Below are 24,652 nucleotides of genomic sequence, written 5' to 3' on the forward strand. Positions count from 1 at the left end.
ACAATAACATTTCTTTCTGGTTTAACACGTTGGACACTTGACTTTTACCTAGGTTAACCTTCTAGTCATTTAATAACCTTGAATTTTGTGTCTTTTGGATAGAATACAGTCCATAAACCATTAAAGAATACCCTCCTTTAATTTTAGTGTTATAATAGTAAAGCAGGGAGGTATAATTGTTGTTTTCTTCTTGTCTTCTTGTTCTTCTTCCATTATGAAAAATCTGTCCCTACAAGCGCTTTACTCGTACCCAGACTTCCCTGTATAAAAGTCGGTAATACATCCAATTTCTAACGATGAAGTTTATTATGATGAGATAGCGCCAAATTTGATAAATACACAGACCGGAAACTTTTAACAACAAATCGCACGTGCCATATGGCGGTTTTCAGCTTTGTTTACAAATCTTATTTTCTTTATCTTTACTCATGAATTAGTTTACTAACTTCAGTAATAAAAATAAAAATATTTTTGCTATTTTGATATTTAACTTGTGTATTATTTTTTAAAAAACAGTGTGATCGTCGAAGCGTGGCCATCACTGTAGAGAAAGATCTAATATTGTTTCTGAATATCCACCAGTTTGGAAAATGTGTAAAAATACCGAACCATAAAATGAATGATTCAAGGATAAAAGTAAGAACTGGTATTTTGTAATAAACTTCTAATGAAGAGATTTTCTGGGTATAATGTGAGTATAATTACGTGTTGTTGTGCTGCAAATTTTTAAGCCACAAATTCACCTTTTTTAAACAAGCAGCTTTAATTTATTACCCCCTTAATATAAAAACAGTAAATCTTTCAGCAAAACCATTTTTTACCTGATATTATGCTAACTAAATATTACAAAAACTAAACAACTGTCAAGATGTTACGGATCTGGTCCTTGAAATTATCTCAGGCATCATGAATTTTCAATCAGCAGTCATGCCACGGCTGTTCCCCTCTCCTTTAAACAACATATGCAAGAGCACAAAAAAGTAACGCAGATAGAGACAAAAATGAAATTGCGGACCATAGCCGGAAGAATGATCGTGTTATTGACTGGACCAATAAAAAGATCATAGACCGAGATTTCGGTTGGGCAGCAAGAAAAGTGAAAGAAACCATAAATAGTATAGACAGAAATACTCATATCAATAGTATTTCCTATCAACTTCAAGAAAATATGGTTACCCGCACTTCGAAAAGCGAACATAGGAAAAAAATGCAAAAAATGGTTCGGGACAAACGTAACGAAAAGCGAACTTTTACACAAAAGGAATGTAACATAAAGCGAGCTTTTAGAAAAATGAAAGATTTTAATCAATTTACTGCATCCATCTGAGTCTGTGAAAAAAGTTAATTACTTTAATTGCTGTGTTTTGATTAAAATCTTTTTGTTGTTTTATTACTTATTTGCCAAAAAAATTCTGTAACTTTTCACCATTTATTTGCTATAACAATTTGTTTACTTTATTCGGAGAAACTTTGCGTTTTTTGGCTTTTTTCGCGAAAATTTCTCTCACGAAACTTTCTAAATTGTCGATTCGCGAAAGTTTATCCACTAAAATTTTTAAAAAAATTACTGGTTTAAAAAGTTATTTCTTGACTCGCCCACACTTGGCACAACTGGTGCTGGGAAAGAGATTGGAATAAACTTAGAAATAAGCAAAAGCGATGATGTTTCAAATGTATGTATGGCTTATAACCGACTTACTGGCGAAGAAGACGATGACGACGATGCGTGGGAGCTAGAAGAAGACGAGCCTAGAAATGTGTTTGATCTGTTTTGTGAATTTGTAGAAGAACCCAATTTACATACCATTAGAAAGAAAATTACATCGTTAAAAAAACACTTTTCTATCATAAGAAATATAGGTCATTTTTTATAAGAGCATAAAAAATCACGAATCGCGAAAGTTTATCTCCCCAAAACTTTCCAATTTCAGATTTTGCGAAAGTTTATCTCGCGAAATTTTTTTAATTTGTAGATTCGCGAAAATTTATCCAAAAAAATTCGCAAGTTTTTTGAATAGCAAAGTTTCTCTCGCGAAAGTTTCTCCGAATAAAGTATCCATTGTTTAAAATTTCTGCTAAAGTTATTTCACTTAGAAACTGTTATTTAATCAATAAATCAAAAAGCTCTTACATGTGTCTATCATAGTTCCAATTTTAACAGATGTTGTGTGTAAGTAAGCACAGTGTTCTTGAGAAACAAAAATCTCTGGAAATGAAGCTAGTCTAGTATTACCCCCACGGACAAGAAAAATTTTGAACATGCTTATAGTCTGTCTTATCATTGTAACGTTTAACTTTGTTTAAATCGTCAAAAATTGCAACCTTCTCGCGGACCCCAAATCAATATAAGCAGTGAATTTCATCGAGTTCACTATTTTTTAAGTCAGCGACTCTTACCCAATGACTTCTTTAAATCCGTTTGTGTTGTTGTTTTTTGTTTTTTTGTCGTCTAAAAATTGCATATTCCTTGGACCAGGTTGCATGTTTTATTAAAAAAATCATTTTACGGTGATCAATAATCCAAAAAAAGTTGTCGAGTGGGCGAGTTATGAACGCTTTGTGAAAAAAAAAAAATAATAATTTGCATATATTACCCACTTGGTAAGCATCGAAAATAAAAAAACAAAACTCCTACATTTACCTTCTTTGGCAAAATTGTTAGCCATATTTTATTTCATTCAGTTTATTTGTAAAAATATAAAACCTATATTATAACGCCCGTATACGCCTGTCTGTCACGCAAAATGGTAGCTTAGCTGCGCAATAGCGAGAAGCATACAATGCGGTATAAAAAGGACGGGCGAACCCGTGGATTTTCTACGGGCTAACGACTAGTTTTGTACTTATTTGCTATACTACTGTATTTTACAACTGTTTGCCATTTTAGTCGGGTCTATAAATTTCTAAGTTATCATTTTGACTGGACAGTTGCTAAAATCGGATAATTAATCCATTGGAGGGGGCTACGATTGAAAAAGTTGAGAACAAATCCGTGTAAAAACATTTCTAATAACAAAATATTTACATAAAACATGCCAGAAAAAATACAAAGCATCAATAACGTCAAGTCATTTTTTCACTGTCAGAAAAGGATACGAGGATCATTGGATGACTTTGGAAAAAAAAGTGACATGACTACAATCAAGCGGACAGTCCAACAAAAATGAATAATTTATAAGATAGTTGTGAGTAGAGAGAAATCTTATCGTTAAATAAAGTTGACATTCTTTCTTCCACCCAACTTCCATCAGGGTCAATATAAAAGTCCAGAAATCTGCATTGCAAAACGCTGAAAACCGTTCTTCGTGCATCGTCTAAACTTTCCCGGGTTTACCATAACTGCTTGAGCTCTGTCCTCGTTTATGTTTAAACATGGTAGAATTCTTTTGAATCCACTCATGTTGTAGTATGTCTGTTAAAGCTAATCTATCTTCCGGTTTGTGACGTAGTAACTATGGTAGAAACACATTGGTTATGCCATCACGAGTTTAGAAAATTTAGAAATTTTTTTCATCGCTACATTGGTAATAAGAAATGGATTATTCCCAAAGTAAATACCTTGGATATCAAATCTTTTGCTCCACTGCTCATGTGAGAAGGACATGAATATTTTACCTGAACAACAAAAACGTAATTACCTCAAATACTAGAATTCTAGGTTTCGCCGATATAAACCCCAGGAAATTTTTATTAATCAATATCTTTGTGAAATTAAAACCGTACAAAAATGACAAAAAAAATTAAGCTTTACTACGGTTTTCGGCAATAACAGATTTGTTTAGCACACTTTTACAAATCGTCTTAATTTCTTTCTTGGTCTTTAATTTCGAAAAAACATCCACTTGAAAGCTAGTATTCATTCAACCTCCTTATTCCTTATACGTCTTATCGCTAAATTAGAAAGAGAATATCTTATAATATTGCGAGTTCGTAAAATACCTGGGAAATTAGCTTATAAGTTTCGTCATGACTTTCAGTCTCGAATGGAGGCTTTCCAACTAAAAATTCGTAACATAACACACCGATACTCCACAAGTCCACCTAAAAAAATAAAAAAAAAACGATCTGAAATTTAGTTCCAAAGGCACAAAAATAACGCAAAATGCACTTGCGTAACAAAATAATGTACTTTTTCGTCGTGCATCTTTCCTTCGATCATCTCTGGTGGAAGGTAATCCAATGTCCCACAAAGTGTTGTACGTCTAGTGAAGAGATGTATCAAAGAAATGAGTAAGCAAAGAAACATATAAATAAATACGCTAGTAAATAAAGATGGTAGTTCTAACCTTGATGATGGAGCATGCACAGACCAACCAAAATCAGAGATTTTTAGTTCTCCCTAACAAAAACAGTAGTATTAAATGATAATTTGCCACAACGCGATTACTCCATAAAAAACAATTGAACAAATACCTTCATGCCAAGGAGTAAATTTTCTGGTTTAATATCACGGTGTATAACTTTTTTAGAGTGGCAATATTCCAATGCAGACGCGAGTTGAGAGATGTACTAAAAAAGTAACATGAGAACAAATTTACATGTCTTAGTGATAAACCGATACTTTCTCTAAAACTTTGTGAAGTACAGAAGAGTTGCTCAGATGGCCCTTGCGCTACCGTTCATCATTAATTCAGCCTGCCTGGACACATTCCAAACAGGAGTTCGCAAATTCATCACTGCTACTCTATTTATGTACCAAATGTTTACAAAAATAATTTGCCACAATACAGTACTTACAGTGGCAGCACGCTCTTCTTCAAAGCGACCAACTTTTGTTAATTGTTTATATAGTTCACCTTGAGGTGCAAATTCTAATATCAGGAATACTCTTTTTGAATCGTAAAAATATCCATACAACCTTAATATGTGAGTGTGCCTAAAGAAAAAATTGTGTCTTTAAATTGAAGCACTAACTTCCTTAATTCAACCTTCAACAAAACTACCATGTGCTAAAACAATATTCAGTGAAAGTATCAACTTGTAGGCAGAATACAGTTCTTACTTTAAGTGAGACTGAATCTCAATTTCACGACGCAGCTGATGCTCAACACATGATTTCATTAGTTGAGATTTAAATAACACCTAAAAATTAGATAGAGCTTAAACTGACTGTTATGGAAATAGATATAAAGAAAAAAATATTTACATTTCAGGAAGAAAACATTTTACAGTTATGGTAATTAATATTTATCCAAGCGTACATCTTAATTGACTAAACATAAAATTGACACAATTCTTTCCACAGAAAATTTTATAGCCTTGAAAGAAATCCATATATGTATGACTCGGTACAAATCTATCTATCTATCCCACCTTCAGAGCAACGATGAATTTACTTCTTTTCTCTCGTGCCAAGTACACACTACCAAATTTTCCTAAAAGAAAATGTTGTGATTAAATATAATTATTAAAGACATTACATGATTTGTTGATTTCAATAACCCTTTACTTTAGCAATATCTAAAACTGAGTAATTTGAAAAAATCTGGATTTAATAGGACTTCATAACATACTCTGGAAAGACTAACCATAATTTTAAAGTTCTGAGGTTTAGGAAATAATAATTATTTTTACCTCAAAGGCGGTAGGTGGGGGAAGGGGTACAGATTCGACCTCCCAGGGCACTATGTCTTAATCTTCATAGCAAAAATTAATGCAGTTATTAAAGCCTATTAAACACATTCCAACATACCTCTACCTAGCGGTTTTCCAATATCAAAATCTGCAAGAGACCAGCTCCTAAAATGATGCAAATTACGATGGATAGATGTGCATATTTCTCACGACTAGTCTCACAAATATCTACAGAAATACCCTGCCTATTATTTCCTGGAGAGGTCATGGCTTCAATAGGGAGTCCTAGAGTAATTAAAGCTAATTTCGAGCTAGGCACAAGTGGCCCCCAGTGGAAAAAATCTGAAAGCTGTCTAAAAGCTGAAAGATTATTCTGGGCACTGCCACTATAAATATACATTATTATTATTATTATTATTATTATTATTACACATTTCCCAATTTTCCTCACATGGCTTGGGTTATGGTAACATTCACTCACCCATATTGAATCGCTGGTCTCCTGCAGAAAGTGCAAGAGTTGTAACAACGAAGCTGTGGTGCCACTTTTTTGACAAGTATTTTTAACCAACATTGATTTTAAAGTTGAAAACAAGGGGGATTTCATAATTGATGTTTCTTGTGATAACATAACTTTGATTTATTACGGATATAAAACAATGCCGTACAAAAAATCAAATCTTACTTTTTACATTCATCAGCAGGTGATGCAGCATTTTTATTTTCTTTATCAGCTGATATTTTCTCAGAAACAACTCTTTGTGGCCGAGGCTTAACTACATCTTGAGAACTTGTCCCATTCTGAAAATATAAAATAAAAACTGCATTCAACATAATTATACATGCAGACATACATAAAATATTTTAGTCTTTTGTCCTATGTGCTAATAAAAGATTGGTGGATGGATAATGAAGTTGCTGACAAATCATATACATATATATATATATATATACATGGTACAAAAGAGCCATTCTGACAAGTCTACTGGTGCCAGGTTTTTTTTTAGGTGATACTTGCTCAGTCATTTTTGTTCAGTTTCGTGTAACTTGCTTTGTTGAATATCTTAACTTAATTAAATTCTCTGACATGATCTGTATACATAATATAATTTTCCTACTGAACCTTTATTATAAAACTCTTCCTATTAGCCTCATCAATACTTTCGCAATCGACTTCGCCCATTCCCACCACACCCGTGCTGCTGACAAAGGCTTTTTGAATCTACCTCTTGTTCATTCAACTGCGTTTGGTAAAAAGTCTGTTAAGTTCTTTGCAATAAACTCATGGAACCGTCTTCAAAATTCCTTACCCTTTAAAATCTTGAGTAAAAATACCTCTGAGCTAAAAATTTTTTTACATAGTCACTTTATTAACACATATAAAATCTAATTACAATTTTATTTTATTTCACCCAGTCCAAATTCCTTTTTCCTGCTTGAAGGTTTGTTTTAAGCAGCTTCCAGACATTTCATGCTTTTTTTGACTTTGACTCTGTGATATCCTCGTCTGAATGTTCGTCTTGTCCCTGTGTTGTCCTGTGGCTTCGTCCTACCTGTTGTTCTCCCAGGTAGCTAGCACGTTATTTAAGCACATAAAGTGCTTTGTGCTAGTTATCCTCTTATTAGGTAAATGTTCAATATATTTTTCATATTATATATTTTCATTGTAAACTCCTAATAAAAAATAAATCTCTCTCTCTCTCTCTCTCAAACATGTATTAGCTAATTGCGCGAAGGGTGTATTTAGGCTACACATACCCTTTTTAAAAAATATTTTTTAGACATTAAAAGCTTACCACTTGATTATGAAATTTATTTACAAACCGGCATATAGATCCTATATGTGATAAGGTTGTCAGCAGAGGCCTAGGATGAGGAAAGAAATTTCTCATACTGATTTAGCCCTATATATAATTCCTATTATATTGATAGGTTTGAATGCAAATTACGTAACAGCATTCTATAGATGAGTTGCGAATGTGTACAAAGTTTCGTGTTTTCTTGGTCAGAATGTTACATGGTAGCAGATATTTTATGGTTAACCTTTTTACAGAAGCTTTGACTAAACCAAAATCAAATCTGTCTCAATTAAAGGCTCGATTAGCAAAATTACACAATATGTTTGAAGCTAGAAAACAAAGATTTTGTGAAAATTTAGAACACGTAAACAGTGTATATACTTTTATTTACTTAATTTATTTAAATTTTAATGACTACCTAAAAAATAAACTCTGTAAAGTATCACATGACATTTGCCTACCATGCATGCGCATGTCAATTGTCTTACATACATTGGGCAGAGCGATTTTAGAATACCCTCTGCAATATGTAAGAATACACCTTTACGATAATTCAATTGTACATGTGTTCCTACGGCTCTCCATCGTTTTACAATATCGGAAAAAAAGGAGGTAAAAATTGTGTTTTTATGAGAGTTTGTTAGAGACGAAAGCATGTTTTCTCCTGTTTTTTTACTTCTTTCGTACCAATTTCTTTCGAATTTTCAGGAAAAGTTAATAATAATAAGATACAACTTATGTGTACTTTTCATTAAAAACAAAGCGCAGCAAGAAAAGTTATCACGAAAAAACATGTTTTCTTATTAATAAACTCTTATAAAAGTGTGATATTTACCTGCTCTGATCGCTAAATAAATATCCTGAATAATCGTAAAGGTGTATTCCTACAAAATTAACCTACGCGACCTATGTGTTCTATTCGTAACAGAACGATGGAATTCCTACAAAAGTAACCTAACCCTAATGGACATGATTGCAATGCATTGTTTTTATGCGTGACCTGCATGACCTACGCGTGGGTATGTAGGTTAATTTAATTGTAAAATTAAAATGAGAGAGGGTATTCTAAAGTCATGCCCAGGCTAAATTTTAGAATACATACAAAAAAATATGATTAAAATATACAAAATTGTGATTCAATCTACATTGCAGCTTTTTTATATGATTAAAAATTCTCATTCTTTAAAAGTGTGTATCCGTGTTGCAGCTTTTATATATGCCTGGGAATTCTTGCTCAAGTGTGAATCTGTGTTTTTATTTCAATTATACATTTGTATGTATGTATTCTGAAGTTGCTCCCACCAAGTTTAAACCATATTTGGCGAAAGCTCAACCTAGACAACAAATATTTTTCAGATTGCCAGAAATGAAGTTTAGCCAAAAATGATAGCCTCATTAGCTGTTAAGTTTAAGTGGTGCATTATGGGGGATTTTCACTTTTTTTATATATACTGATTATCTTTGCTATATTAGCTAGCTTCATAGGTTCTTTCACAGATAAAAAGGCAAAGTGTAATGAAAACATTTAGTTTTTAACTGGTGATGCTAGCACGTTTTACAATAGGAATCTTATTTACCTGATTAACTAATGAAGTATTGTCTTTTAATACTGCGGTATTGCTCATTTTAATAAATGTACAACCGTAGATATACAAAAAAATTCTGAACAAATAAAAACTTTTTCCACGTCTTCTTTAACCTATACGATTTCTGTCTTTGCTTTCAAAAATGGTGGCGGTTTTGATGATACCCGAGCCTTGGGATGTGATTGGCTAATTAAAGTTTGCTATATCAATCTGATTGGCTAATCTTTGTGTTCCTTGTATACCCAGGGTTTTTAAATAAGGGTGCAGGGGGCATTGGCGTTATTTATAGCGACTGGGGGTCACGGGATAAGAATGGAGGTGAGACTTTTCTAAAAAACTAAACGATTACTGATTTCTTCTGATCTTTAATGTGTTGCCCTGCTTTATAATTTGAAAAGTATCCCCATTTCAACTCCTCGGACAATCTAGGTGTCAACAAGCATTCTACTTGTGCAATGCTGCCTTTTCTTACTCTATATCAATGACATTTCTGATGCAGTAATTAACTCGGAAACTTTCATATTTGCTGGATCACACCTGTCTCCTATTTTGTCATAAAGATCTCAGCATTATTAAAAAGAAAGTTAACCTTGATCTAAAACTCTTATTACAATGGCTGTTTTGTTCACGTTAAGATAGCTCTTAACGTGAACAAAACAGAAGTTATCCTTTTCAGAAATATGAGGAAAAAAATTAACTATGACATCAAGTTGAAACTAGGTGGTAAACATCTCTCACTCTCATCATCAGTCAAATACCTGGGGGTTTACTTAAATGAAAATTTAAGCCGCTTCTATCATTATAACACTCTTGCTCTTAAACTTCGTAGAGCCAATGGTATTCTCTCAAAATTACGTTACTTATCTCGGAAAACCTTACGCACTGTATATTTTTCCCTTTTTCACTCTTATCTATCATATGCAACTCAAGTCTGGGGTCAAAATCTTCCACTCAACTCTCGTATTTTCAAACTACAAAAATCTGCAGTTTGCCTCATAACTTTTTCTGATTACTATGCCCACTCTCAACCACTCTTTGATACTCTAAATATACCTCCCCTTGCTGATATAATTTTCACATTAAACGTTTTCTTAGTGGATAAAACTCTTAACAACTTATCTCCATCGGATATACAAAATTCTTTCAATCTGACTTATCTGCCAAATACACATGTAACTAGAGGATGCTCCTACAAACTTCTTTCTATACCATCTAATAGGACTTTAACATATGGTGCGGATTCTATTCACCATCAAGCAATAAAAAACTGGAACTCTCTACAAAAGCATTCCAATACAACTTTATATACATTTATACATTTATATATTATATACTGTACAATCTATATAGCAGCAAATAAATACTACTACTACTATTTACAAACATCTCTATCAATTATTTACTATTGTATGTATATATATTTTCGTCAGAATAATTTGTTTTGTACATATTTGTTCGTGTTTACAATCAAATAATGACTGGAGCAATTAGAAGACATATTTTGTCTTATCTTCAAGCCCCATCTAGTTGAGATAGGTTAAAGAGAGGAGGTTAAAATTAACGTAAAGAAAAAATATTTACAATACCCCTAGAGTTGTAAAAAATTACAAAAATGTGATACTAAAAGTATCGCGAATAATCTAAATCATTAAGTAACAAGAAATGTTTTGTGGTTTTCTTAAAATGCGTCAACAAGCAAATAGTTTTTTTTTGTCTTCATCTAAAATTGTGTTCCATATTAATAGCCCACGAAAAGATATTGAGTATCGAGTGGTCACTAGAAAGGTCTTTGAAATGTTAAAATTGTTTATTGAATATCTTGTGTCATACCTGTGTTTTATTTGTGAAGGCCTTGGGTGCAATGCCATATCTAATTTTATACATAAATAACAAAACCTGGTGTATGTTTAATTTATAAATACTCAAGGCCCTTATTTTTCCCAATAACGCTTCTGCTGTGGTGTATCTGTCCTTGCCAAATATTATACGACATGCGTACTTCTGTTTATTGTAAATTTTTGTAAGTTTAGAATGATTAGTGCTAGCCCAGAAAATGTTACAATATGTTAAGTAGCTTTGAATAAATGAAAAGTATAAATTTTTAAGACAATGAAAATTTAGTAATGGCTTCGCTTTGTATAATATTCCAATATTTTTCGAAATCTTATTCTCTACTGTTTGTATATGGCTTTTCCAAGACAGGTTTTCGTCAATAACAACACCTAAAATGTTTAAAGAGCCTCCCTTTTTTATACTTATTTCATTTATACATAGATCTGGTAATTTTAATGGCAAGTCGTCTGATTTTTACTTTTTGCAGAATAGCGTATATTTTGTTTAATTTACAATTAGGGACAGTTTGTTTGCTTTAAACCATTCATTAATACTACTCAGTTCTTTGTTTACCGTAGTAAAGAGTGTTTTTAAAAATTTGTGAGCGTAGAATAAGTTAGTATCATCTGCAAAAAGAATAAAGTTTATAAGTGTCGATGCATAAGGCAAATCATTAACATACATTAAAAAATTTCTCCCTGAAATACTTCGGTGTTCCATCTGGTTGACAGAGTTTGCTGAGTAAAGCATAGCATATAAATATTGAAGTAAAGATGCCTTACAGTGCCACATTGCAGCTTTGAAAGGGGAACAATGCTCCAACCTGTGTGTTGGTGTGTGATTCCCAGCTAATAGAGATTTTGCACCAGCGAAACGGACTCGTGTCAGCTGATCACCACTAAACATTATTTTCATGTCCTTCATTGGATCTTCGTTGGTAAAAACAGTATGAGAATATGATTGACCTGGCTCAGCTGTGTTTTCAGGTAATGGTGTATTGTCGATAATTGGCCTTTTGGTATATCTCTGCAATCCATTTCTCATATGTTCGCAGGATCTCGACACAATCTGCATACCTTGCTTCATTTGCATCAATGATCGACATTGAAATTATTGTTGACTTTTGGGACATTTTGTCACTAAATCTGTGGTCAATATGTTCTGGGATTACTTTTTTTAAAAAATTTAGGTTTTGGGGAAAATTTTTAATTTTTTTAAATTTTTGTCCATTAGAAGAATTTGGATGAAAAACACTTATATTTCGCTATAGAACGCCATCAAATATATGTAGAATTAACTAAGGTTGAATCACACGAAATTCAAATAAAATATTTTCGGGTTTGTTTACAAAAAGCAATGCAAAGACTTGGTTGTTTGTTGTGTAGACATGTGTTTCAACTTTTTCCAAAAATGGCTCTAAATTTAATTTACCAAACTGTTTTGCAGGGAGAATGCATATTATTGTGAAATTTATAAAGGTGTCTTAAGGCAGAATCCAAGAGGAACGAACTTTAGTTCGTTAAATCGAGGTGTTCGTTATATCGAGGGTTTGGCATATCGAGAGTCTACTGTAACATGGCTTTATAAAACCACAACCAAAAACATTTTTTAATTTTAGGTGTAAATGGAATTTTATGTATTTTTAAATCAAAGTCGCAACGCACATGGTGTGAAGTTTCCCGCTCAAAATGTAAAACCCACTGGGAACGAAGTTGACACTTTACTGCTGCAATTGTTGTTTATCGCGTATTTAAGGCGTTTGAAACGAAGATAACGCTATCTTTAGATAACACACGAGTTATCTTAAGTTAGCAAAAATATCGTCAAATTGTATCAACCCTCTAATCTCAAGATAACTACAGATATAATTACCACAGTAATGTAATATGTATTAACAGAGTTATCTTAAGATAACTGTATTTATGTGATTTTAAAATGCCATAGACCAGAGGAGATGAAAACATCGGGCGTGATATACAGAATACCCTTGCGGGTCACTCATAGAAGACTTTATTTTATTCAGTTAATATGCTGGCGACGCGTGTCAGGTCCACCCATAACCTCATATCTACATGGGATGACATTCGGAGGAAATATCCTCGAGCCGCATGTCCTAAAAACGTTCAAAGAAGACTTAAAGTGCTATTTTCGCAAGCTTGGACCAGACTCATAGGTGTTCGTTGCAGAGCCTTCCTAGGCGCAGGCTTGTGCGAGTAGAAAATGCAAAGTTCGTCTTCAGGGCATGTTAGGTTTTTTTATATAAGGTTGGGACATTCCTCTATATTTGCTAGAACTATCAAATATTGCCAATTTTCTGAATTTGAATTGACTAAAAATAATAGATTATTGCACATTCCTCCGATCTCAAATTTTTAAAAATAATATTCCTTAACCTCTTTGTCTTTTTTGTTTAGAAACGAAAAATCAAAAGTTCTTTTTGTTAAATTCTCATTTGTAGAGGAAATGCATTTAAATTAATCTTTCAGTAACAGACGTCCCAAACTTTTCGTAAATGTAAAAACAATGTGTTCAAATTTATATCCTAGAAACATAGCTCAATAAACTGAACATGGAATATTATTACAAACAACAATTTTTTAACCTTGGAATTTAATTTTTTGTTTCGCTACACTAGACTGGTACGACTCTGTACTCACTATTTTAGTAAAAACAAAACAAAAAAAAACCGGCTTTACGAGCTTATTTAAAAGTTCGCTTAACCCCGATCACAGGGAATGTAGCGTTTTTGAAACGAGGATAAAATCCATAAGTCGCAGAACAATAGCAGCACAAAAGATGCAATTGAGAACAACAAACGTGATGAAGACGGAAGTTTGATTTCAGTTGGTGCACAACCTGACTGAGCAGGTAAACACATGAATTTGGTCTTCCCAACTAGGTAAGTCAACAAGCAACAATACACCTTTCCCGAGACCATGAGTCATACTTTTTTTAAACTCGTAAAATATCAATACCATATTTGAATTCAGCATAGTTTGTTTAATTTATGTGTAAAAGTTTAACTTGATACGCCAACAGAAAGTGCTATTTTGAGGAGATATATATCACAGTTAAAGTCTTCTTAATGCTCAAGTTACCATGTCCGCCTCGTTTTCAAAAGGAGGTTGGACATGCCACAAATCTTTAAATTAGAATAGCAGGTTGTTTACTTGCTGCATTATTTCAAAATTTTCTTGGTTTATGACATTTTTGATAAGGTATTCAAATCTGTTGTCCGTTTTTTTATAAAACTCAACAGAAAAAGTTGCGGCACATCAAAAGAATAAGTCTCGGGAAAGGTGTATTAAGGTCGACGCAAACCGAACCGATTTTTCATCCGAATTGAGATTTTTCTCATGTCGAATGAAAAGTCGGATCGGTTTGCATATATACCAAAAAACAAAATTTTCAAAAAAAAAAGGTGAAAAATCAAGTCGGATGAGGTCGGATGAGGTCGGATGAGGTCGGATGAGGTCGGATGAGGTCGGATTTGTTTCAGAACAAAATTTTCATCCGACCTAATCCTCCGGTGATTTCTTGCGGGGGAATGAAATGCGAGATTTTTAAGTCCACTATGTCCATCAGGAACATCTCTTTAAAACCTAATCTATCCTGTACCTTTAACTCTTAAATAATATTTTTAAAATCCCCTGTTCTTTACGCTTCTTTATCCAACTTCTTGTTTTTCCTCTGCATTGTTTTTCGGTCAGAAGAATTTGCAAGCTCGTTTAATACAATTACCGTTATGAGCAAAGTGCTGTCCTCCATTTTGAAAATTCAAATTACTAAACTCACGTGTCAAGATGCGTCACAAGCGGGAAGTTCGATTTCCATTCGACATTCGAATTTTCATACTACATTTTATCCGACCTTCCATTTCCAAGTCGGATGAAAAGTCGGATTGGTTTGCGTCGACCTTTAAATAACAAGCCTCTAAAATACCGAAACTTAAGTACCATTAAACCTCATCATCCGACATTTTGTGAAAATGTAATTTTGCAATCGCCATTTTTTCGTATTATGCATGCCATGGATTCAGGTAGTAAAGTAGCTGTTCTACTAAGCGTTCTTTATTTTTCCTGGTTACTTTGACCTTGGACGTAATTTTCCTTAGTAAGTAATCATATAATTACTTTCAGCTCACCGATAAGAATCTCAAACCGACAAATAAAGTTTTTTCGCGATAAAGAACCAAGTTAAAGGGTTAGCGGCATAAGGATCTACCAGACATTATTATGAAAGTACGAAGCACTTCAGATAGAGGAAAAACATGTACTTGCTGGTATTCACATAAGTGAGCAGTTTTAGCTTCTTTTTCGCTATTTCTTTTATTGACATGCGCTTCCCATATATTAGAAAGCGAAAAAGAAGCCCTGGGACAATTTGCAGCCTTGATGAACAATTATTTTAGTAGTGCAATATCAACATGCTAAAATCAAAGAAAAAACTATTTTCTTGTATGATAACAACCTCGTCCCCAGGGTTTTGTGGCCTCTGAGTCGTTATCACGGAGTGGACGCTATCAACTATATTAACCTCATCAACAAGTTAAAATGCCCTGGGAACGAGGTTAGGGTGATAATGCTTTTTGTTTTGACGATTTTCTTCATCATTCATAAATCTCTTCTTCAGGAAATAAAATCTGTCTTTGGCTTGCTTCTGACAATAATATTACCCTGTCTTCTTCTTATTCATAGACAAAAATCCCTGGGGTGTAGAGACTTTAGGAGGTAGGAGGTTTTTGTGGTCTTGAGCACAAAAACCTCCCACCAAAGCCAACGGTAATTTTGCCACAAATACCTTTTTGCACTATAGCAACAAATTCAGCTTTTAACAGTAAAATTTAAACGATAATTTTACGTACACACGTTTGTACTGCATACGAGAAAGAAATTGTTTCCTTCGTCCAATTCTTTACAGCAGCGTCACCTTAAAGATCTCATAGGTTGTGTTTGCACTGCGACCCTCAGATACTCTGAAACAGGGACCAGATCTCAACATTTTTTTTACCAGAAATTCGTGATACATATAACTGATAATCCCGAAAAAAAGGAAGGATTATCAACAAAAAAGAGAGCAAAAACTCATGCAATTAATTATTAGGGAGACATCAGCGCAATGCAACCTCAAACCCAGTGTTTCACCGGGTTTGAGGTTACAATCACAATACCATTAAGGTGGGACGCGGGCTCTTATACTCACCCCCAAGGAAAATGCAACGCAGAAAAACCTAAATTACGTAGCAATATAATAAAATTTTTGTATGCTATTTTTACGTGTTTAAGCTTTCTTTACATCACTATGCTAATGTTTACACGGGTGCTAAGCACTGCATTATTGACTACCAAGCATGTCTGGTGATACGAGATAATAAAATTATCGGTATATATTTATATTTGGTGTATGAAGTGATATAGATTGATGATGTCTGCCTTACTATACGATAAAAAAGAAGATAGAGAAATTACAATTTAATGAGCATTGTGTTAGTTTGCGTAAATGTAATGTTACCATTTTGATTTAAAAATATTGCTACTAAACCAAGATAAAGAGGTTTATAAAGAAAAGTCATTGGCTAAGATAAACATAAAATTGAATTCCGAAGACTACTTGAATTGAATCCGGTTAGTTTGCAATGCATCGTAAAGCAACGTTTCCAAGTTTCTGATAAATTCAAACGTCGTTTGAATTTATCAGAAGAAGGGAATATTGTTCAGTAATACTCCTTTTTTTTTTGCAAAATTGTATACACAACCTTACCTCTATTCGGGAGAGTGTATGTTGGCAAAAATATTTTTACGAATAATCCGCGAAAGTTTTTGATGCGAAAGTAGTTAAAGGCGCAAGTTTGGTATGATCATGATATGATGTATTGCAACCTCATCCCCAGGGCTTTTCTACGTCTATGAATGTCAGAATGTCATAGGTGTAGAGGAGCACTGCGGATGAGGTTGAATATAACGTATACATCGCACGTTATATATGACAACGTTTCCTCGTCATTAAGGCGGTTTTTATATATACTAAAAGTTGTCACAAAGTTACCGATATATATGTAAATAGTGTCTACACCACCTTTGTTACCACGCCTTCAAACGTTACGTGTAGCAACGTGTCAAGGAAAGTCTTTCTTGTCATGAGGCGCTTTCAATCAACTCAACTTGGATTTTATCATTCATTTTATCATTCTTGTCCCAACCTTGAGCTCTGGGGACGAAAATGGATCTTTACATAATGATAATTAGGATTAAAGTAAGTAAGTAATTAACGTGCGTACGTCACGTCATTGAAGTACTGATGACACACACGAACCTTTAATTTCAAAATTCGTTCATGTTTATTCTTGTTCTCATCATCATCCTCCACTACCTCTTTTTTCCGTTCACATGCTCTCGGATGAAGTTACAAACTTAATGGACCAGCCTCATCATTTGCGTTAGTTTTTTTTTTTTTTGAGCGAGGAATTTTATTTCAGTGTCAAACTATCGCGCCCACCCCTTTCTGAAGTAAGTCAGATTTCACTGCCTGAAAAAATTGGTCTTTTAGAGTCACGGGAAAAGAATAATATATTCATCTCTCATACAGCGTTTCCATTTTGAGATAAAAATTTGGTAGCTACTTAGAAGTAAATCTAACTTTTAGTATTTTGGTTATTTGAAAGTTGAAAAAAAATATTTAGTTTAACCAGGAAAAAAATTTGCTTATAATACTCTAAAAGCTTTTTTTTCAACTTTTCCGCCAGAAGACAGAGCAGGAAAGCAAGTAAGTGGATTGTATTATTAACCTCATGTTGGTTAACATGTTTAAACATGACAATGTCTAGTCTATATCGAGACAACTATACGTCACGAAAATTCAACTAAAAGAAATTGCAGACAGTACTGAACGATAAACAAGTTGTATTAATAAGAAATCCTTTTCATATAAATCAACCCTCTAATTTCTAATCGCTTTAAAATTTAACAGACCGACACATTTCGTAAGCTTGAACAAAAAATTGCATGAGTAAAAAAGAACCAATCTCGTGTCAACTCTTTGAAACGTTTGCCATTAACTTGTATAATAATAAAGGCCTGGTACTAAACTGGTTGCACGATTCGCCACGCAAACAAAAAACTGCATTTTATAATTTTGTCACCTAATTGGCAAGAGTAAATAAGCTAACGTTGTATTTGTACATGATTTTACACAGTGCTTAAGGCTTCTTTTATACTACGAAAAACTTCAATGACATATAATCCTACTTTTGTGATGCAATGTTAGCAATTTCGCGTGAATATGAGTAACTTCCGCTAGTGGAAACTTAGCCGTATGGACTTCTAAGATACTACACACGTTTAGATTTGATTATAACAGATACAACTAACGACAACAAATAAAAAGAAGGACAAAATGAAAGAATCAGTTGCTAAAAAATAAGAAAAGAAGAAAGAAGTAGTAACAAAAAGAAAGAAATCATCCTGAAATTGGAGATAGTAAAGATGGGTAAGTCTAAATAACTTAGAAGTATTAATGTATGCTTTTTATAAAAAAAAAAACAGTTGGATCCGGATACAATCGATAGAAAAATAAACAAATCCAAAATTTCCACTTAAAAACACTTAAGAGTTTGCTGTAGATGGATGGTATATTCAAATATATCCAAAATGACTCTTCTAAGGTTGTTTTCGTCACACCAAGAGTTGTTGTTTTGTCACTACCCAAAAGATTACCATGTCATGTCAAAAATAATAAGATTCATAAGAAAAATAAAATGATCTTTTACGCCCGTTATACTTCACCTACTCCCAAACCTAACTTATTAGATAAGTAAGTATATAATTATGAAGAAAGGTAATAGTTAGGCCCAACAAACGTCTTCTTAAAATTCAAAGCCATAAAATCATGATAACGTTAATGTAGTTGAACTGAAAAATATCAAAATCTAACAATTGTGTTGCTTAATTAAAAAAAAAATATGTATTCTTCTTTGAATTTCCGCCCCATTTTCTTAAAACCGTCGTTTTTTTCTTTTGGAGCATTTTTTGAGAAAAAATCGACCCTGGGATTTCACGTTCATCAGAGAGGAGGATAGTATTGGTCTCCAACTGCTAACTGACTAACTAACTAACCCTGTCCCAAATGGTCAATTGCAACGTCACAGGTTTAAACTTCGTACCCAAAGTCATCTAAATGACGTTTCAGGTCAAAATTGGTATTTACTTTTGACAAAATTTGGCACAGTTAACAAAAAAGTATGCTGAACATAATGGTGACATTATAATTTTGATTTTTCCCACCTAAATGTCATTTTAGGCCAAAATTGGTCCAAAAATTCAAACTACTTTATTTTCAACAAAATTTGGCACAGTTAACAAAAGTATGCTGAACATGATGGTGACATCAAAATTTCGATTTTTTGTCAACTAAATGCCGTTTAAGACAATAAACGTTTCAATCGAAAGCAATTTCTTTTAAAATGTTTTATTATGACACGTTTCGTTTTGTTTGTGTTTGTTGTAAGATATAATGTCACTTGTGTGCTTTATCTTCAGAGCTTCATGCACCAAACTTCTTCGAATGTTTGGCACGATAACACAACGAATTAGCAGGAAATTCTTAGAGCCCCTAGGGCTCTTGTTTTATTTTTAATTTATTTTTTAGATTGGAAATGGAGATTGTGTGTGCGATTCTTCATGCTATTGACTTACAGTAGTTTTAGTACATGCTTCGCATTCAACAGAACGTCCGAAAATAAATCAGTGCAGAATGAAACTTATTATCCTGACCCGTGTGAAACAGCGACCGAATCATACCGAGATATCATTTTCGTTTTCCTTCTGGTCTGTGTCTTTATCATTGCTGTCGTTGGAAATAGCTTTGCTGTTGTTGTTATAGTACTTTCGAAGACGCTTCGTTCACACCCCACTAATATCTTTATTGCTTCACTAGCCGCTAGTGATTTGGGTGTAACATTCTTCACCATACCTATAACAATAGATGGATATATATACCGTCAAAATTTCTGTTTTCATGAGCTGGTCTGTAAAATGTCAAATTTTACAGAACTGGTTTTCCATATTAGTTCGGTGTCACACCTATTTGCAATCGCTATTGAGCGATTTTTAGCTATAAAAGCTCCGTTTGCACATCATACTATAATGACGAAAAAGACAACATTTATTTGCGTACTAGCAACTTGGTTATACAGTGTGATTTGGGCATTTCTTGGTATGGTCAACTGGGAAACTGGATCGTTTGATAACGTGAAATTGTTTGATGCAGAGGGCACAAGAGTATGTGCAAATGAGAACCGAATATATTTCACAGTCGTGTATTCTGTGACATACTTAATACCACTATGCATTATGGGAGCGTTATATGCGGCCATTTTGAAAATTGCGCTTAAACAAGCTCGAGCAGTTGCTTCATTGCGCCCACAAAATCTGGACCCAATAAATATAAAAAATAATCAGAAAGTTTCCACGAAAAAAACTCAGGAGATGAGAGCTACAAAAACATTAGCTATCGTGTATGGTGCGTTTTTCGTGTGTTGGTTCCCGGTCACAATAATCACGCTAACCTCGAATTGGTGCCCAGAATGTTATGTAAATTTTAGAAACGAAAACAAATTTGCGTTCGAGATGGTTGTGGCACTTTTCATCGAGGCATTGCCACCACTGAATTCATGTTTAAATCCTTTCGTTTATATATTATTTAATAGACAATTCAGAAAAGCGTTCAAGAATTTAATTTTGAAAATGTTGCGGAAACCGAGAAATATCGATAATGACACAAATCGTTCGTTTTCTGGCACGTTAAGTAAAATAAGAAAGCAAACAAGAGAGAGATACAAACCGAATGATGAAACATTCAGTCAACGAAGTGGCAGTCCTATGGTGTTTTAAAAGCGAAGTTCAGGAGTATTCTCGTATTACCACGCTTAAACTAATCTTATCATGTAAATATTGCAGATTGCATTTTTTTTTATAACATTTCATTTGTGTCTCAGTCGATAATTCTTCTCTCCCTGATATCCCTGGTGATCCCAACTGAATAATCCGCCCTTTAAACTAGGGCATTTCCTCTTTTTACGTACACCCACCCCTTCCCCCGATTGCATTTGGGACACTTTGCCCCGTGTATATATATACCTGTGCAAAATCCGCGAAATCCTTTAACCTGACTCATCTGCGAAATTAAATCTCTTCGAAGTTAAATCCCCTGCTTTTGCAAATAAAAAAACCAAAGACAAATGCTTAGTGATGCTTTTACAAGTTTGCATTTCTCTTAACAAGACGTACTGGGTGTTTGTTAGTTTTTAAGATCTAAACGAAGTTTAAACGATTATTAATAACTTCTTAAGTTCTCCTTGAACGGTAACCGACGCAGTACGCTAGTTCGTTTTAACCTCGTTCTCAGGGCTTCTCGCCTTTTTCAAAAAAATGTAAGCCCTGGGAAGAAAGTTAAACACCGTTTTTCTTCCAATATATTTAACTGTACTGTTTCACTTGCTTGTTAACTTGATTTACCAGCGCAGTAAAAGTAAAATTCGGTTAATCGGGGGGTCGGAATAACAATGAATAGATGACACCAGTCATAGATTATTTGTAATTTTTGTCATATTAATACAATCTTGACTCATCTTTATAATCCAAATTTAATTCAATATTTGTATACAGGCTACTCAACGCATCGATCACTTTTTTCTGTATGTTATCCACTTGTGAAGAAGGACAGTATTCGTCCACGGCTGACCTAAAAAAATATATCGTTGTTTACTTCGTGGCGAAAGTAAAAAATCAGGAAATTTTTATAAACTTTTATCAATGACAGGTTCTAGTTGACATTCTGTAGAAGAACTGCGCAATTCAAAATTTATTTAAAATTTGGCGGGGAAAACCTTAATAAATAGCGGAAATTTTCTCCCTCACTCAAGCTCTCTCATCTAGAGTCATAGTTGCGGACTATGTAATTACCCATACTAAGATCATGTACATTTCGTTTCAACGTCCTTGCTTATTTCAGCTTTTTATCACAGATTTAAACGCCTTATATTCGACTCTTATTAACATTATCCATAAAAATTACCTTGCCACAGTTATTAAAGCTGGTGGCGGTAAACATTTAAGAAGGCTGACCATGTCTTCGACAAAACAATTTATTTCATCATCTGTACTCAAGTGATGTGGAAGGTCCGTGGTCATACCAGCATTATGAACCTAAAAAAATATTTTTTAAAGAGTTTTCACATAGATGAATTTTAATATAATACTGATGTGTAACGACAGTTAACAGTCGCATTAAATATTATCCAATCAAAGGAGACATCTTTGACTCAATGCAGAGATCTTTGCAGAGGTTTTGTGTGTTACATAAAATTAGACATGTTTCTTTTTCACCAACTGACTAACAGAAAGACAACTAACACCAATTAACTTTTAAAAAAGTTAGAGACATACTAATTCCCAGTCGATATCAGGACCTTTTCGTTCTTGTATTTTTTTCAAGAATTTAACCAACTTTTTATTTTCATCTGTCTCTGTGCAGTTGGATTTAGAAAATGATTTTATCGTTGCTTCCAGACTCTCAAACTTCTGTTGCGCTTCTGAGACACATTTAGTAAGAGCGTTCTATGAGGAGAAAAAATGTACACCGCTTCGATGCAGAGGTCTCGCCTGATTTGTTTGCTTTAATGAAAGTTGAACTAACAAGACAATAACAAAAATGGTAGCCCGCATAAAGCGTTGCACTTAGAAGAGATTCGTGAACTGCTAAAATCTATAAAAAAAATTGTATAGACATTTCGTAACTCACTCTCTTCGAAGCCAGTAGGATATACATTTCGATGTATTATTTATACTCACCACATCTTGAAGACAGGTTCTAAAATCTTACAATTTTCGGCCAATCGTCAATTTGGAAAATCCAGATCCACACCAACCAAAAACTGAAACAACAATTACTAACTTTCAAACTCACCTCATCTCTTTTGTCGGCAGGAAATTCGTATTTGTAAATGGATTTTAACTGTTGGTATTCTTCCTAAGGCGAAAACATGGTCACAAAAAAAAGCAAAAAAATATAAATATACTGTGAAAGAAATATTCTGGAAAATGGTTGTGAATATTGTTTCGAGCTTTTATCTGAAGCATTTTTTGACAAAGAAAGACAAAATACTTTTCGAGCGACAAATGCATTCATTAAATTTTATGTTTCTTCACATCCTGTTAAATTTTCGGCTGCCGTTACAAACAATTGGTTAGTTACCGCGGGTTTGGTGAATATCTAAACAAAACAACACTAACATTTCACTTCTCTTACCTTTGTATAATCCTGTAAAAAAGGATTTGTTACCGAGAAAAAATCCAAATCGATGTCTAAAATATATCGATCACTCGAGGTTGGTAACAACGTAACTATGTCTTGTTTCGTTTCTTTTTCACCTCGTAGTTTATGTTTTTCGACAAAAGATTCCTTTGTTTCTGCTGTTTCCACAGTGTTTCGTTGTTTTCGATGTCCCGTAACATAATTTTTTGATGTATTTTTCCCCAAACACGCACTTTTCGTTTCACTAGTATCGCTCAGTTTTCGCCTTTTTACGTCTGCAACATAACTATTATTCTGATCTGTGAGTTCATCATAACTTTCACTCGATTGTTTCTCGATTTCTCGACAACGAGTGATCAATGCATTCAACTCGATAACAGCTAACGCAATTGGTTTAATATGACGTAATAGTGTAGTCGGTGCATATGTGCAGTCTTCTAAGAAATAATCTTCAGTACAATCAATCCTAAAAAGATATGTATAATAAATTTGCGTTTCACCCGTTATCTTTTTACTACTTTCTCTTGCTTTCTGTATTCTCATATAATTATATAACGCATAGTGCATTGCCATCCGCTAGCAGAGTCTCCACGCATTGTTGACCTTAAAATCCCTCGAACTTTCTGAAAATTAAATTCTTAACTGATATACTTAGGTGTCGACAATACAATATACCCTTGACAGTTGTGTAAAGCAAGTAACACCCGATTTTAACTCAATTTTAATTTGATGACTTTTCCATGAGTAGAGTCAAAATTGGGTTCGTAGAGATTATTAAGTTTTCCGTAGGTACTCGTAGGTGAGATTTTTGGTGGCAATGTATAATTATCCGAATCATGGAATTACCCAAACAAAAAAATCACACACTTAAAGCTATATCTTGAACCCACCTTTGTCTTACCTAAGCTTTCCATTGATGTGTTCTTCTCCCACATTAACATCCACCACTGTCTCCTCTATTTGTTTAGCCCAAGGTGGCTTGACCCATGTCAAACAACGCAAGTGTCCTGCATATACTAATGGCAGTATCCAATCAGCGATGTCGAGATCATTATACATTTTCTCTTTACTATAACAATCTTCAGCACATAAACGGTGTGGAAAGGCCAGGTCGGGATGTGAATCGAAGTGTACCATTTTTAAATTCTCATAAGGTAATCGTTTCGTTGCGATATATCGGTGTATAAATTCGAGCACTTCCTGATGGAATTCACATACCATAACAGGAATTGAGTGTTTATTTCTGTTCATTTCATTTGTCTCTTTAAAGAAAGTAATTGTATATATTTGTATAAAATATAAGGATAACTGATTGACCCATCAAGGTTATTTAGGCTCAGCTCACAGTATTGTACTTTAGCACTGCTTCATTTTTATCATTATATTCTACCGTGAAAAAAAATTATATTATAAATATTAAAAAAAACTCTTCTTTCTATATATTTTTAAAATGCATGAATATTGCTCTTCAAAAATATCTTGCGTTCAGTGACCACGAACTAAGATAAGAGGAAAAAAAGATGCAGTTCTTCTCATTTCATTTTACTTTTC

At 33.7% G+C, this 24,652-nt stretch overlaps 3 protein-coding genes across 3 annotated transcripts; 1 reads left to right on the plus strand and 2 right to left on the minus strand.

Moving 5' to 3' along the window:
• Positions 1-2,989: 2,989 nt before the first annotated feature.
• Positions 2,990-9,111, minus strand: LOC130614878 (aurora kinase C-like). Its single transcript, XM_057436344.1, has 12 exons — positions 8,951-9,111; positions 6,260-6,375; positions 5,693-5,739; positions 5,314-5,375; positions 5,003-5,082; positions 4,738-4,876; positions 4,414-4,509; positions 4,287-4,339; positions 4,130-4,202; positions 3,940-4,041; positions 3,559-3,615; positions 2,990-3,452 (listed from the first exon to the last, which is right to left on the minus strand). Exons 1-12 carry the CDS (start codon positions 8,996-8,998, stop codon positions 3,315-3,317), a joined length of 1,011 nt encoding a protein of 336 aa, XP_057292327.1. The 5' UTR covers positions 8,999-9,111; the 3' UTR covers positions 2,990-3,314.
• A 7,109-nt stretch (positions 9,112-16,220) lies between these two features.
• On the plus strand, positions 16,221-20,782 carry LOC130613813 (octopamine receptor beta-2R-like). Its single transcript, XM_057435158.1, has 2 exons — positions 16,221-18,277; positions 19,436-20,782. Exons 1-2 carry the CDS (start codon positions 18,274-18,276, stop codon positions 20,677-20,679), a joined length of 1,248 nt encoding a protein of 415 aa, XP_057291141.1. The 5' UTR covers positions 16,221-18,273; the 3' UTR covers positions 20,680-20,782.
• Positions 20,783-21,355: 573 nt separating this feature from the next.
• On the minus strand, positions 21,356-24,612 carry LOC130613812 (UPF0489 protein C5orf22 homolog). Its single transcript, XM_057435157.1, has 6 exons — positions 24,003-24,612; positions 23,096-23,567; positions 22,754-22,816; positions 22,234-22,404; positions 21,863-21,993; positions 21,356-21,529 (listed from the first exon to the last, which is right to left on the minus strand). Exons 1-6 carry the CDS (start codon positions 24,350-24,352, stop codon positions 21,397-21,399), a joined length of 1,320 nt encoding a protein of 439 aa, XP_057291140.1. The 5' UTR covers positions 24,353-24,612; the 3' UTR covers positions 21,356-21,396.
• Between the last annotated feature and the right edge of the window lie 40 nt (positions 24,613-24,652).

The sequence above is a fragment of the Hydractinia symbiolongicarpus genome, chromosome 11, assembly GCF_029227915.1.
Source record: "Hydractinia symbiolongicarpus strain clone_291-10 chromosome 11, HSymV2.1, whole genome shotgun sequence".
NCBI lineage: Eukaryota > Metazoa > Cnidaria > Hydrozoa > Anthoathecata > Hydractiniidae > Hydractinia > Hydractinia symbiolongicarpus.